Source organism: Octodon degus, unplaced genomic scaffold (assembly GCF_000260255.1).
Source record: "Octodon degus isolate 3935 unplaced genomic scaffold, OctDeg1.0 scaffold00214, whole genome shotgun sequence".
Taxonomy (NCBI): Eukaryota; Metazoa; Chordata; class Mammalia; order Rodentia; family Octodontidae; genus Octodon; species Octodon degus.
In genome coordinates, this window is record NW_004524790.1 from 850,555 (window position 1) to 863,895 (window position 13,341).

Consider the following 13,341-nt stretch of genomic DNA (forward strand, 5'->3'; position numbering starts at 1 on the left):
CGCTCGATGCCAGAGCCCATGCGCTCAACAGAGCCCATGCGGTCCATGACCAGGCCCATGCGCTCGATCTCAGAGCCCACGCGATCCATGCCGTGGCCCAGGCCTGCGCCCATGCGCTCCATGCCGGCACCCCCAAGGCGGTCAATGCCAGGACCCATCCTCTCAATCCCAGGGACACTGCCTCCACCTCCACCTGTAAGAGGCACACAAAACAGGGAGTCAGAACATGTGCAAGCACACGCATACTATGCCATGCCTAGGTACTGCCACTCACAAGCTCAACCAAATTCAGCCCTATAAAAACTAATGATTCATTAAGACAATTCTTTCGTACGTTAATATATACTAACAAAATTTAAGATGGTGCAATGGTTCAGACGCCAATGTCCCCTAAAGCCTCCTGTACGAAGGCCAGGCGTGCAAAAGGTGGCTGGACTCCAGGGTCAATGCAGCAGGCCAGCTGTTAGGGAGGAGACCTGGTTGGAAAGTCGGTCTCCCTGTTTCCAGACCAGCCTGCTGTTAGCGGCTTTCCTCCACCCACAGCCTTCTCCATGTCTTTGGGCCTTGAAACTGCGTGACTGTGGGCTAAAAACATGAGCCAAAATCAACCTCTCCTGCTCTAACTACTGTTGCCCAGTGACGAGGAGTGACTCAGACGCTTGGAGACTATATAGTCACTCAGCAGCTTTCTTCTCTCCTGACCTGTCCCTCTTGATGCCCTCTGGGTAGTCAATGTGGGGCCATTTCTGTAGCAACTTAGCAAGGCGTAGAGAGACTACACAGGCATGTAATCAAGCAGAGGTGAAAGAAATTAAAACACAGACACTGATACAGAGCCTATGTATAAAAGCACACAGTGAGCACCCCTTGGGACCTTACTCTATCTGGGAAAGTGCAAACCACCTTGAGTCTAGGTTTGCAGGTTCAGGAGGAAGACGCCGAGGCCTCCGCAGGGTGCCCTCGGGGTGGCCTGGCCGTGAGCAGTCAGCAGCATCTTCCTGTGAGGGCAGCAGCTCTGCACAGGCAGGGCCTAACCCTCTTACCTCTGAACGTGGTGTCGTCCAGGCCAGACCCACCCAGGCAGCCCAGTCCAAGATGCCAAGTCAGGACGAGGCAACCTGGCAGTTTCTACAGCTAAGGCTGCGACCTGCTGTAAGGTCCCTACCCCATGTGCCCACTTACTTAGCTCAACAGTGGCATCAAACCAAGTGGCCAAAAAGCCCAACTTTAAGAGCATTCCATTCAGAACAGCAGTGGTTCAGCAAGTGTCTCACTCCCTCATATTCCAAGACAAAAAGGTGCAGGAGCAGGAACGCGGCTGGCACGAATGCCAGCAGCAGCACAAAGAGCGCCCAGGGGAGCAGCTCTACAGCAGGTGCCACAGAAAACACCCAGCAAGCAGGGGTGCCACACTGTGCCCTCAGAGCCCTGAGGAGAAAACAGGCTGGGAGAGCAGGTGGCTCTACGAGCCTGGAAGCGTGCGCTCATGGGAAGGCAAGAGGGCGCTCGCCGGAATATTTACAGTGCTCACAACCGGGTGGTGAGCAGCATGTTCTGGACTTTCGTAATGAGTACACCTGCATTTTAGTACTGTAACTCTTAGCATGTATTAGCTGAACAATAATGAGCTTCTCTATTGACATTTCTATTGATGCACGTGTTGTCCTTTGGTCACACCTGCCCTCCCTGCTACCTTCTCTTCCACTTACCCACCCCACCGCCCAATCGTCCCAGTGGACTTTCACAGTCTTCCTTCAAAGGCCAATTTTAGTAATCACGAGCAATGTATTAGGGAGTATTACTTTCAGTTCAAGCTAGGTAAAGCCAATGTTTGTTTACTTAAGGAATTTTTAATTCCAGAACCTGGAAAACAAGAAAGTCCCAACCTGCAAGAGTACCTGGCACTGCGCACAGCTAACTTACATAAGCACTCATTCAGTGCTCTGGCTCCTGTACCTTTTATCAGAACGTTCTCAGGGAGGTGCTACTGCCTCCCCGTTTACAGACTAGCAGAGAAAAAAAACAGGCTCAGTAACTCGCCATGCACCCCACAGCTAGGAAGGGGCAGAGCCGACTCCCACCCTGGGCAGACTGCAGGAGCCATGTAACCCCCTCCACGTCTGCCCCCATGACAGCACCCGGTTCTAAAAAAAAAAAAGCAAAACATCAAAGTAAATGTTTCCTACCTCCTCCTTGCTTTGCAATGATCTCTCCTCTCTTCAGTGCATTACTTAGGATTTCTATGGAAATCAGGAAGAAAAAATAATCAGCCAAATTTTTCTACGGCAATAGAAACTTGCTTATTAGATTCTTGAATAGAAATGCTAATTTTTTTCAAAAAAGAAAAAAGGGAAAAGGGGAAGGGGTTGAGAAAAGTACACACAGACAAGATCATTTTACAGAAAACTGAAGACCCTTGATGAGTCACAGTGCTAGGATCCCATGTAGCTCCAGAGCCTGAGGCCCCACTGGGGGGTCATCTGTGAATGCGTCCAGCACAGCGAGGGACTGTGTGCATCCATGAGCCAAACACAGAAGTCTGAGCAAGACTGGGGCCCTTAGCCCTTGCCCATAGCTGACCTAGACCCTCAGCTCCGAAGCTTCCCCACCTCTCGTGGGCAGGACACTAAGGCCTTTCCAGGGACTTGGGCTCAGAGGACTGCATGCATGCAGCCATGTAACACCTCTCTGGGCACAGCAAGTGAAGGCTAGAACTATCATGACCTGAAAGTGAACGCGGGCAGCCTGCGGCCACTGCTGACAACATGACCCATATGCAGCAACCTGACTTGCCAACCCCGCCTGAAATGAGGGCTGATGGTGACTGACAAAACGAAACCCCAGGAAACAAAAGCACCCGGCACATTCAAATGTCCTAGCAGGAAACACTATTGGTTGATGGCCAACAGCTCATCCAAACCTCCCCTAAAGTCTGTCTAAAGCTGTCACTAATGTCACCTTTTAAATTTTCTCTTCAGTCTCTTGTTCAATGGGAGAAACACACACTCAACCTCTGTGATCCCAACAAGTACCAGCAATTGGAGTATGGCCTCAAAACGCACCTCACATGGTTGTCACAGCTGCACAGCTGCCCATGCTGTCTCTTGGGCTCCGCCAAGAGGAGGGAAGTGAGAAAGCACACCAAGACCAGTGCGCTTCTCTCTGTCCACTTTGCTTTCCCAAGACAGCATGCAGATGGAGCCACTCCCTGCAAGAGCTTTAAATGAGCACACCATATATTTGAAGAAAAAATCCACCAAATTCTTCCCAGGGGCATCAGCGAGCCAACTCTCAACTTGAACCCGTGCTTTGCCCACCCCTCCCTGCCAGACCTGAGCCAGTCTGCCCCGTGTGCCGGCGTACCCGTGGCCTGCAGTCCAGAGAGGCCCTTTAGTACTAATATACCCCACACGCTGCCTGCACGGCTGCTGGAGGCCTACGAAGTCATGTCTCCTATAACTCCCTCCCTAGCCCTCTTCCCAGCACCAAGTCTGGGGCTTGCCTGGCCACTTGGGAGTCTCATCTCTTCAGCTATACCACATCTGTCAAAGTCAAGGGCAAAAGACCTATCTCTGTCATCAAAGCTCCAAGTCCAGTTGTTTGCACAAAGCCCTACTGCTGTAATATGCACAGGGACACTGAACAGGAAGGTGCTACAGAAAGTAGCTCCCTGACGATGCAGGCCAAATCAACACCACCGAACCAGTCAGCTCCCAGGTTAAATAATCTATTTGCTTAGTACCATCTCACTGCCTTGGGTCTCACTCTAGGACGGAGGCCTGCACTGCCCTAATCAGAAGGGTTCCTTTCATGCTCAAGCAGCGGGAACCAGCAAGCCCTGCTGATGAAGTTCCCACTCAGGCCAACTTCCTGTCACCAAAGTTCAGCCTTACCAGAGGAGCGAGGTACCACGGCCTGGCAGTAAGGAAAGCCAGGAGCAAGAGTATCCACAGTGCAAAGTCAAAGCTCATCCTGCTCTTGCCACAGCCAGCCACAAGTTAGCACCTGAGGCTAAGGGACAGTGAATCTTAAAAATATTTTTTTTAAAAAAACCCTATTCCTAGACATAAAATGAAGCCAGTTATGCCAACAAGGTAACAGGATAACCTTTAACTAACCTCACCAGTCACATGCAGATAGAAACTTCAGCCCCAATTTTGAGGAACTGCTTTTATTTTTTTTTAAACTTACTTTATTTATTTATTTATTTATTTATTTATTGTGTGTGTGTGTGTGTGTGTGTGTGTGTGTGGCCAGCTCAGCCCACCAGGGAGCAGGGCTGGCTGGCATGTGGTGCTGGGGGATTGAACCATGGTCCCTGTGCTTTGCTTAGCTTAGCCTGTTCTAAGTAGGTGCTTTAGACCACTGAGCCATCTCACCAGCCCATTCTGCCCCAGTTTTGGAGACCAATTTTTTTTTTTTTTTTTGCAGAACCAGGGATTGAGGGGCCAGGGAGATGGCTCAGTGGAATAAGTGCTTCCCTGGCAAACACTTATTCTACTGAGCTATCTCCCCAGCCCCATGCCCCAAATTTGAAAGTTCTAGAACAATATGGAGTAAAGTAAATGTAATCAGAGCAAGCAAGTAAAGAACAGCTTCACTAGCAGCCCAGTAAGACAGACACACACACCACAAACCCCACTTAAGTTACCTAACTGTGGTCAGGAAAAAAGAAAAAAGAAAAAAGAAAAAAAAAAAAAAAAAAAAAAAAAAAAGCTATGACCAAGCAACAGCCCACTCTGGGAAACAGTTCAGCATTCCTGACTTCAGCAAAGAACACCCTGTAGCAGACAGGCCTGCAGCCAGCCTAAAGGGGACAGTGCTGAGCTGAATGATTAATATGAAGATGATCTTGCCAGGGCCCTCATGAAGTCTAAGAACACAGACAACATCAACTCGATGTGGAAAGCTTAGGATGCTGCGGCCCAGCCCCAGGCGTCCTGTGGGGACAGAGACTAAGCACCTTAAGACTCTGGTGCAGACAGCCCGTAGCCTCACACCTACTACTACTTGTCTCACCTACAGGATGGGACAGGCAAAGGTGGGACAAATTCGCCCTCTCTAAGACATGTTTGAAGGACCAAGAACAGCCACACTCCTTGCTCCCCACTGAGGAAGGAAAATGCAACTGAAGAGATCTTCATCACCACCTGGACTTTTAAATAAAGACAACATCAACAGAAAAGAAAGTACTTTGCTATCGACCTCAAGCCGGTGAAGAATTTCTCTGCACCGGGACAGGTCTCAACCCCAAGGCCTTCCAGGGTCCAACAGCTTCCCTGGTCTAGCTAAAGCCCCTCCACAGCCAGCAGCAAGCACATGACTCCACCCTGCAAAGCACCGCCCTGCAGGTCCTGAGGAGACCCCTGCCCACTGAGCAGGCCCTTGAAAAACCAGGACAGGGCAAGGGAGCCAACACGGTGCAGTAAACGCAGCAGTTTTCATCTGCACTGGATGCCAGAACCTTATACCAGTTCTTTAAAAAGAAGCCATTTTAAAAATAAAGGCAGTTCTTTTCATGCCAGTAACTTAACAGAACAAAAAGACCAGAAAACACAATCTTTTTATAAAAGCCTAAGGAAGATCGGTTGTGCCTGAAAAGGCAGCGGGCAGCCCAGGAGCCCCGCCTGCATGGGGCCACGGGGCCGGCTTACCCATTCCCCTGCCAAGGGGCTCTCCAAAGCTCCAAGATATGCCCATCTCATTTCTGGCAATGTCTCTATCAAATCGTCCACCCACGCCACACTCTCATTTCTGTGGAAAAAAATACTACCTTAGGCTGAAAAGTGCATTGTGCTTCAGATATTACCCCTGCCCCCCAAGAAAGCTACAGATATGCAAGACCGACCACCAAGTCAGTGTGTAGAACTCCCTGACAGGAACTCTTACTCCTTGAAAATGAAAAGCACCGCAGGTGCATCCCGCCAACAGCATGCCTTCACCTGCAGCCACAGCAGGCACTCTCCCCCACAGTACCTGGTGGGTCACTTGCCAGGCACAGCCTGTCAGACAGGCTACGGAAGGGCCTGCTGACACACCAGGCCATCTGCACACCTGCATTGCCTGCCACCACCACCATGGTCTCTGCACAACAAAACCGAGGCTCCCACGGGAGCGAACCCACGAGAGGGAGCGCGACCAAGCCACACACCTGCTGAAGATGCGGCAAAGGCTGCTCTACCACTGCAGACGAGCATCCAAACAAAACAGAAATCTGACTGCACAGAGACGTTCACTAGCTACATGATGAGATTTGGCAACTTCCCTGTCGTTTTTCAAAAACGGCTCTGAGTCTCTGTAGAGAGAAGGCGACTCTCAGTGGCCACCGCTTGAGAAAGCCCCGGGACTCCGTAACTAGCTGCTCCTTTCCTGGAGAGCCCTCCCATCCATGCACGACTCTGCGTACTGTACTTGCCTCCGCCCCAGGGGGGAGGTCTCTGAGGAATCCCACATCATAAATACTAATCTCACTCTGCAGAAACACAGCAGTGCCTCATTTTTAGGATTCTGGAAAAGAAACTTTCATGTGGTCATGTTTTGTTTGCAAACAAGTGTTTGTAAACACAGGCACTGCTGTATCAGCAAAAAGGTGCAGAGTAAGGGACACTTTTTTGGGGCAGAATCAGGGATTGAGCTCAGGCCCTTGCGCTTGCCAGAGAAGCACTTTTTCCACTGTCCCGGCCCAAGGGACACTTTTTATTAACTACAAAAAACATTTTTTACATAAACAGCCCATATCACTACCCTTTCAATGAAGTCAAAAGCATTAGAGATGTGGAGATGGACTCAGGGTAGCTTTATAAATTTACAAGGACTCCAGCAACCTCTGATAGGCTTCTAGTCTCGATCAAGCCAAGTGAACCCCAAGACTTGCACTTGCCTGGCAAGTGCAGGGTCTCCAGTACCGCAAAAAGAAAAAGAAAACACGTATTGCCCATCTCCCCATTCTAACTTTCTTACTCTCAAACTATTCAGCCTACCACTCCACCAAAAAAAAAAAAAAGTGAAGTTGCTGGGCCAGCCAGGCCAAATAGCTCACCGGATTAAAGCGCCTGCACAGGGGCTGGGAGTTCAATCCCCAGGCTTGCCTCAACGGCCGCACCCCTGGGGCATGCTGAGACGGCAACTGAGACTGGGCGTGGTGGTGTGCGCCTATAATCCCAGCTCTTGGGAGGCTGTAAACAGGAGGATCACTACGTTTCCGATCTAGTAGAGAGACCCTGAACATTCTGTAGACCTTTCCCCAAAATACAAAAAAAAAAAAAAAAGTGAAGCTGCTGCTCTCCTTTTAACCCTTGTGATAAGTCCTGAAATTAATCACAAGCACACCCTTACATGATCTCAACTGTCAACAAGGCCCACAGTGCAGGGACTCCTATGAGTCCCTAACTTATTCAGAATAAAGAGGGGCTGGAGAGGTAGCTCAGTTGAATAAGCGCTTGCCTGGCAAGCTCAAGGGCCTGAGTTCAAAGCCTAGTTCGGGGGGGGGGGGGAAATCCCATTGTCAAGTAGTATACCAATCTTTGATATGTGATAATCACTTGAAAATGTTTAGTCATTCTCTGGCAAGATCTGACCTATACAGACTGATTCACCGGGCCTGAGAATGTCAGCCTAACATGGGAACTGGGCCACGTCATGACTAAAATATAAAACGTCTTTCAGCTTTTTAAATCATGATTTAAACCCTCCTCAGACACAGCACCCAAGCCTCTGGGCTTCATCCCACCCAAATCAGAACCCAGATCCAGTGTGAGGAAGGCCTTGTTCCCTATGTGAAGACAGACAGGGTAGTGAGGACACCTGGGAACAAGAGCAGCCCTAACTCCACACTTCGTTTTCCAAGTGTCCTGCTACCCTGCTGCCCTGCTCTCTCAGCACCAAGCTCAGATCTTAACTGCTGGGTTTGCACTGCCTAGTTTACCAAGGACTTTGTCCCAAGCTCCACGGCTTCCGGCATGACCCCACCCTGAATTACACCATCTCCCCTGCTCTGAGCAACCTGTAATGGCTTTCTCATCAATGATGAGTGCTTCTGAACTGATGGAGCCAGACTTCCCCAACTCTCGGGGTCCACTCACTTCCTATGCACACACGCGCTTCAGGCAGGCCTCAGCCTGTGGTGATGACCGTCCCATACTGTTTTCACTGCCTTCTAGGACAAGGCAGCAGGAATGACAAAAGGCCGTGGCCCCTCACCCTGCAACACAGCGCACAGCAGCCTGTCCCTCAGAACATCCTCCTTTGAAGCCAAGACAGCTAACACGGATCCTCGTAGACACTTGCTCGCCTCATACTATCAGCACGTTGCTAGAGACCAGCAAGAAAACACTTCCACCCAAATCCTGCAGTGTCCCATTCCATAGTTTATACATAAAGCAGCAACTTCCCAGCAGCTAGGGGCCAAAGCCAACCAGGACTCGAGAGGATTTCAAAAACACAGACATCCAGTTAATTTTCACCACTGGGCTAACGCTGGGCTGGAGGCAATTCTAAGAGATGATGGGGAAAAACCAGGCTCTGGAGCCAGCTTGGGTTCACATCCAGGCACCGCCAGTTACCAGCCTCGTGACCTTAGGCAAGTCACTCTCTGTGCCTCAGTTTCCCATAAAATGGGGAGAACAGTACCTACATGTCCTGTGGATCTTGCAAGCACCGAATAGAGTTAAGGCAATGCTGTTAGTTAGAATTATCATTATACTCCTGTTAAGCAGTCAGGAGGATTAAAGGTTCAATGGCAGCACACCAGCATTTGTGTCATGCAAACAGTAAATTACAGGAGTGTAGTTTTTAGTAATACCCTTCCTAGAGCCTGGCAAGATAGCTCAGCAGACTAAGTGCCTGCTTAGGCCACCACATGCCATGCCAGCCCTGCCTGCAGGCACACTGAGCCGCCACCAAGAGCAAGTATGGTGGTGCACACCTATAATCCCAGTGCCAGGGAGGCTGAAAACAGGAGGATCACCTCAAGCCTGGGCTATGTAGTAGGACCCTGCCCACTACTTGGGAGTCTTCAAGCAGATAATTAAGAACTTCTCACCCATAGTTGAGTGTGGTAGCTCATGCCTTTAAAACTAGCATTTGGTTAGGCAGAGGAAGATCTCAAGTTCCAGCCCAGCCTCAGCAACTTAGCAAGACACTTAAAACTAAAAAATAGTTCAGGCATGGTAGTGTACAACTATAATCACAGCACCTGGGAGGCTGAGGCAGAATGCTCTGAGTTCAAATGAGTTCAAGGCCAGCCTAAACTACAAAGCAAGACCCTGCCTCAAAAATAAATAAATAGAATAAAAATAAAAACAGGTTCCATCCCTGATGTGTCATGCCAGCCCCACCCCCAGGGCAGGCTGAGACAGCAAATGAGACTGGGTATGGTGGCGCCTGCCTATGAAATCCCAGCCCTTGGGAGGCTGAAAACAGAAGAATCACTATGAGTCCAATCTATGTAGTGAGGCCCTGTACTAAAATAATTTTAAAAAGTAAATAAATATATTAAAACAGAAAAAAAAAATGAGCTAAGGGGTGGAGCTCAGGGTAAAGGTTCAATCTCAGTACCACTGCCACCAAAAAACAAAAGCCAGAACCAAAACCTTACCCCAAGCACCTTTAGAAGACAGGAACTTTGAATGCAAGACCACTTTTGGGTCAAAACACAACTACAGATGTCTATAAGCTTTTGAATGAGAATAAAAAGGCTTTTAGAATTTTACTGGAAAATTCTTGAGGAAGATTTGGAGCTCTGGCTGTATCAAAGAGTTTAGGTGACAAAATACACCGCAAGTCTAGTGAAATCTAGCTTGGAAATACGTAACCATCTGATCAGTAGAAAAGCAGCAGTGTGGTACGGTGCGCCCTGAAGACCTTGTGGGAGCCCACGCCAGCGAGGGCGGGCACCAGCAGGGAGGAAACACACATCTTACCATTTATCCGCCCCATGTTCATCCCAGATCCAAACCGCCCCATGTTTTCCATGCCACCACCAAAGGGGCCCTCGATGCCTGCAAGAGAGGTCTGCATTTTAGCACCACACCACTGAAACATCAGGCTGACCAGAGAAAGAAAAATCTCCAGGTCTTCCACCTAGGCCATTTTCTGCCAGTAACTTACCAAATTTAAGGGCTTTTGGAAAGAAAAAATGCTGGTGCCCTTTATATTAAAATCATCATCTTCAATAAGCGGATCTCACCCAACCCCCTCAATGAACACACAAGCAAAAAGAGGTCTAGAGAGATGGGGTGATTTGCCAAAGGTCACAGAGCTGGTTAGCAAAAGCCAGAGCTGAAGGTCAGCAGCACGGCAGCAATGGACAGGTAAGGAACGGGACCTCGAGGCTCAACCTTAGAAACCAGAGTGAGAATCTCATGCAGGGCTTAAGACATAAGAAAGAAAAGATGAAAAAGAAGAAAGCCATACCTAAAAGTCCCTACATTTGTACTTTATTTTAAATTTCTTACCTCCTATTTTATTTATGCCAAATCCGATGCCTTCCATTCCCATTCCTTAAAAAGAAAAAGTCAATACAAAGTAAAATTATGACAAAGTAGTTATGTTTAAACTTTATAAAGTACAATACCAAACTTAACAAAAAAATCTGTAATGACTAACGTTTTGTCTGAATACAAAAGAGGGTTCTTCCTTGTAAACTAGCAAAAGTCACACTCCAAACAATCCAACCAAGCCTTTAAGCAATAATCATCATGTGGCTTGCCGTTCGGTATTCTACAGTTTCATCAAATGACTAAATCAGGCAGTGTTGCACAAGAAGTATATCAACGGAACATTCACTTATCAGAATTTTAGATAAAAGTGGACTTTTAATAAAATTCTTGCTTTATGTAAAATCCTCAAAATAAAAAGTTCATTCCTAAAACATAGAATCCCTCCAGATTCCTAGTCTTTCCTTTGGCACGAGGCAAGTGGGGAAGAGTAAGTGTGTGCGGCAGAGACTGGTAGACCCGTCTAATGCAGTGGCCCAGGGCTCACCTCTGGCAAGAGGGCCAGCAAAGTGTAGAACTGCCAGTGGTATGGTTGGTGCACCACACCACAACCTCAGATTATTCCAAGAAAAACCAGGTCGGGACATGGCACTCGGAGGCTGAGGTAGGACTATCTGAGTTCGAGGCCAGCCTTGGGCTAAGAACTGAGTTCAAGGCCAGCCTGATAGCATGAGATCCTATCTCAAATAAATAAATAAATAAATAAATAATAAAAAATAAATCATTATATAGACAGTAAATGCTAAACAGCAAAGTTTTAGTCATGTACTCCCCATGTCTGGGCTTCCACTGATTTGCTCCTCCTTGTCTTCTTGCCCACTGGTCCCTGTGAAGCCCTCCAAAGCTTCCCATGTCTATGGATGCCCAACTTCCACCAGAAGCCATGGTAGCATCAGCGAGTGCCTAAGAGTCTGCCGACAGGCTCACAGGTACAGCAGCTGTACTGCGACTCACCAATGGAGTCCCGCAGTCAAGTCACTGACAGTGAGACCTTGGGCATGACCAACTCTCTGGCTTGCCTCTTTTTATCAAATGATGTAACTAACTTTGCTAAGAAAGTCACTGATGATAAAATGAAGAGGATTAGTGGCTTTATAAAACAGAGGAATCAAATCAGTTAAAAATATGATAGGGCTGGTGAGATGGCTCAGTGGTCTAAAGCACCTACTTAGAACAAGCTTAGCGAAGCACATGGACTGCGGTTCAATTCCCCAGCACCACATGCCAGCCAGCCCCGCCCCCCGGTGCGCTGAGCTGGCCACACACACACACAAAAAAAATAAATAAATAAAATAAATAAATAAAAGACTTGTGCCAATTAAAAAAAAAAAAAGTTAAAAAAAATATGATAAACTGAGGCCGAGGAGATAGAATAAGCGCTTGCCTGACAAGCACAAGGACCTGAGTGATAATTCCTGGTTCTGTTAAAAAAAAAAAACACAAAAAAAGGGGGCTGGGGAGATGGCTCAGTAGGATAAGTGCTTGACCGGCAAATACAAGGATCTGAGTTCAATCCCCGGTTCCGCCAAAAAAAAAAGCCAAAAAACCAACAACAACAAAAAAAACCAACTGGGGTTGAGATTAAACTTGGAGTTTTATCCTGGTTAAATCTTTCTTCCAATGATGGGGATACAGCTTAGGGGCAGACACTCACTGAGGGTGCATGACAATCCGCATTCAATTCCCAGTACAAAAACAAACATAAAAAGCCCATTTATTCCATTTGAACTACTCAAATATCAATTTTTTTTTCCTTTTTGAGACAGGGTATTGATATGTAGCTGAGGCTGGCCTCAAACTCACAGCCATCTTTTTGCCTCAGCCTCCTGAGTTGTTTTTTTTTTTTTTTTGCGGAACCGGGGATTGAACTCAGACCCTTGTGCTTGTCAGGCAAGTGCTTATTCTGAGCCATCTCCCTGGCCTCATGTGATTGGGATTTCAGGCATGCTCCCCCACATCCGATTCCAAATAATTAGCTTTAATAATGTAACTTCCCAGAAATCACCAACCAAGATGAACTGCAATTCTCACCTGCAGGGCCCAGGTTTCCCATTCCAATGCCTTTGTTCAGGTGATTGGCGTCGATAGGCTGCCCGCCTGGTCCTAACCCCATGCCAATGCCACCGAGTCCATCTGGAAGGAGGAAAATGTCCAAGTGTTATTCCCCTTCTTCAGGATGCCAATGTGCTAGACTGCCACACCCCACTCCCTGCCTCCCTTGGCTTTCCAATGCACACCTGGGAGTACCTCCTTTACTGAGGCACCCCTTTTACACGCAGCACATGCCTGCACAACAAAGGCAATCGCTCAATCAAAAGTTGCCAAGACCCAGAGTTGGCTATAAACAACCAATTCTTTTCTCACCACTCCACATAGTCCCAAGTAGTTCTTTGTCACCCTGAATTACGAATTGCAAAATGTTTCATCAAAAAAGATAACTCAAGACATCAGGCGGCAAGCAGCAGACATGGCGACGCGATGCCCACCTCCGGGCTGGCCTGCAGCCTGAAGCACTTCCCTGATGAAACTAAGTGGGCAACGTGCTGCTGCGCGCATCTGGGATGTGAGCAGTTTCGTACCAACAAAGACAGTGTATTCGAGGAGCCTCTTTTTGTACTCCCAAAGCTTCCTAACCCTCAATACTCAGCCCGCCCTCAGCTTGACACCCCCAAGCACAAACAGACCCGAGAGGGGCTGGTGAGATGGCTCAGTGGTCTAAAGCACCTGCTTGGAACAAGCTTGGTAAAGCACAGGGACTGCAGTTCGATCCCCCAGCACCACATGCCAGCCAGCCCCGCCCCCTGGTGGGCTGAGCTGGCCACACACACACACACACACACACACA

The 13,341-nt window shown here is 48.3% G+C and overlaps 1 protein-coding gene across 1 annotated transcript in view; it reads right to left on the reverse strand.

Moving 5' to 3' along the window:
* The window catches only part of Hnrnpm (heterogeneous nuclear ribonucleoprotein M), a 42,808-nt gene that overhangs the window by 3,212 nt on the left and 26,255 nt on the right, over positions 1-13,341 (reverse strand). Inside the window, exons 11-15 of the mRNA XM_004644924.2 lie at positions 12,528-12,629; positions 10,455-10,499; positions 9,921-9,998; positions 2,187-2,240; positions 4-193 (exon numbers count right to left, since the gene is read on the reverse strand). Of these exons, the coding sequence (XP_004644981.1) occupies positions 4-193; positions 2,187-2,240; positions 9,921-9,998; positions 10,455-10,499; positions 12,528-12,629 (469 nt within the window). The remainder of the gene's footprint in view (positions 1-3; positions 194-2,186; positions 2,241-9,920; positions 9,999-10,454; positions 10,500-12,527; positions 12,630-13,341) is intronic.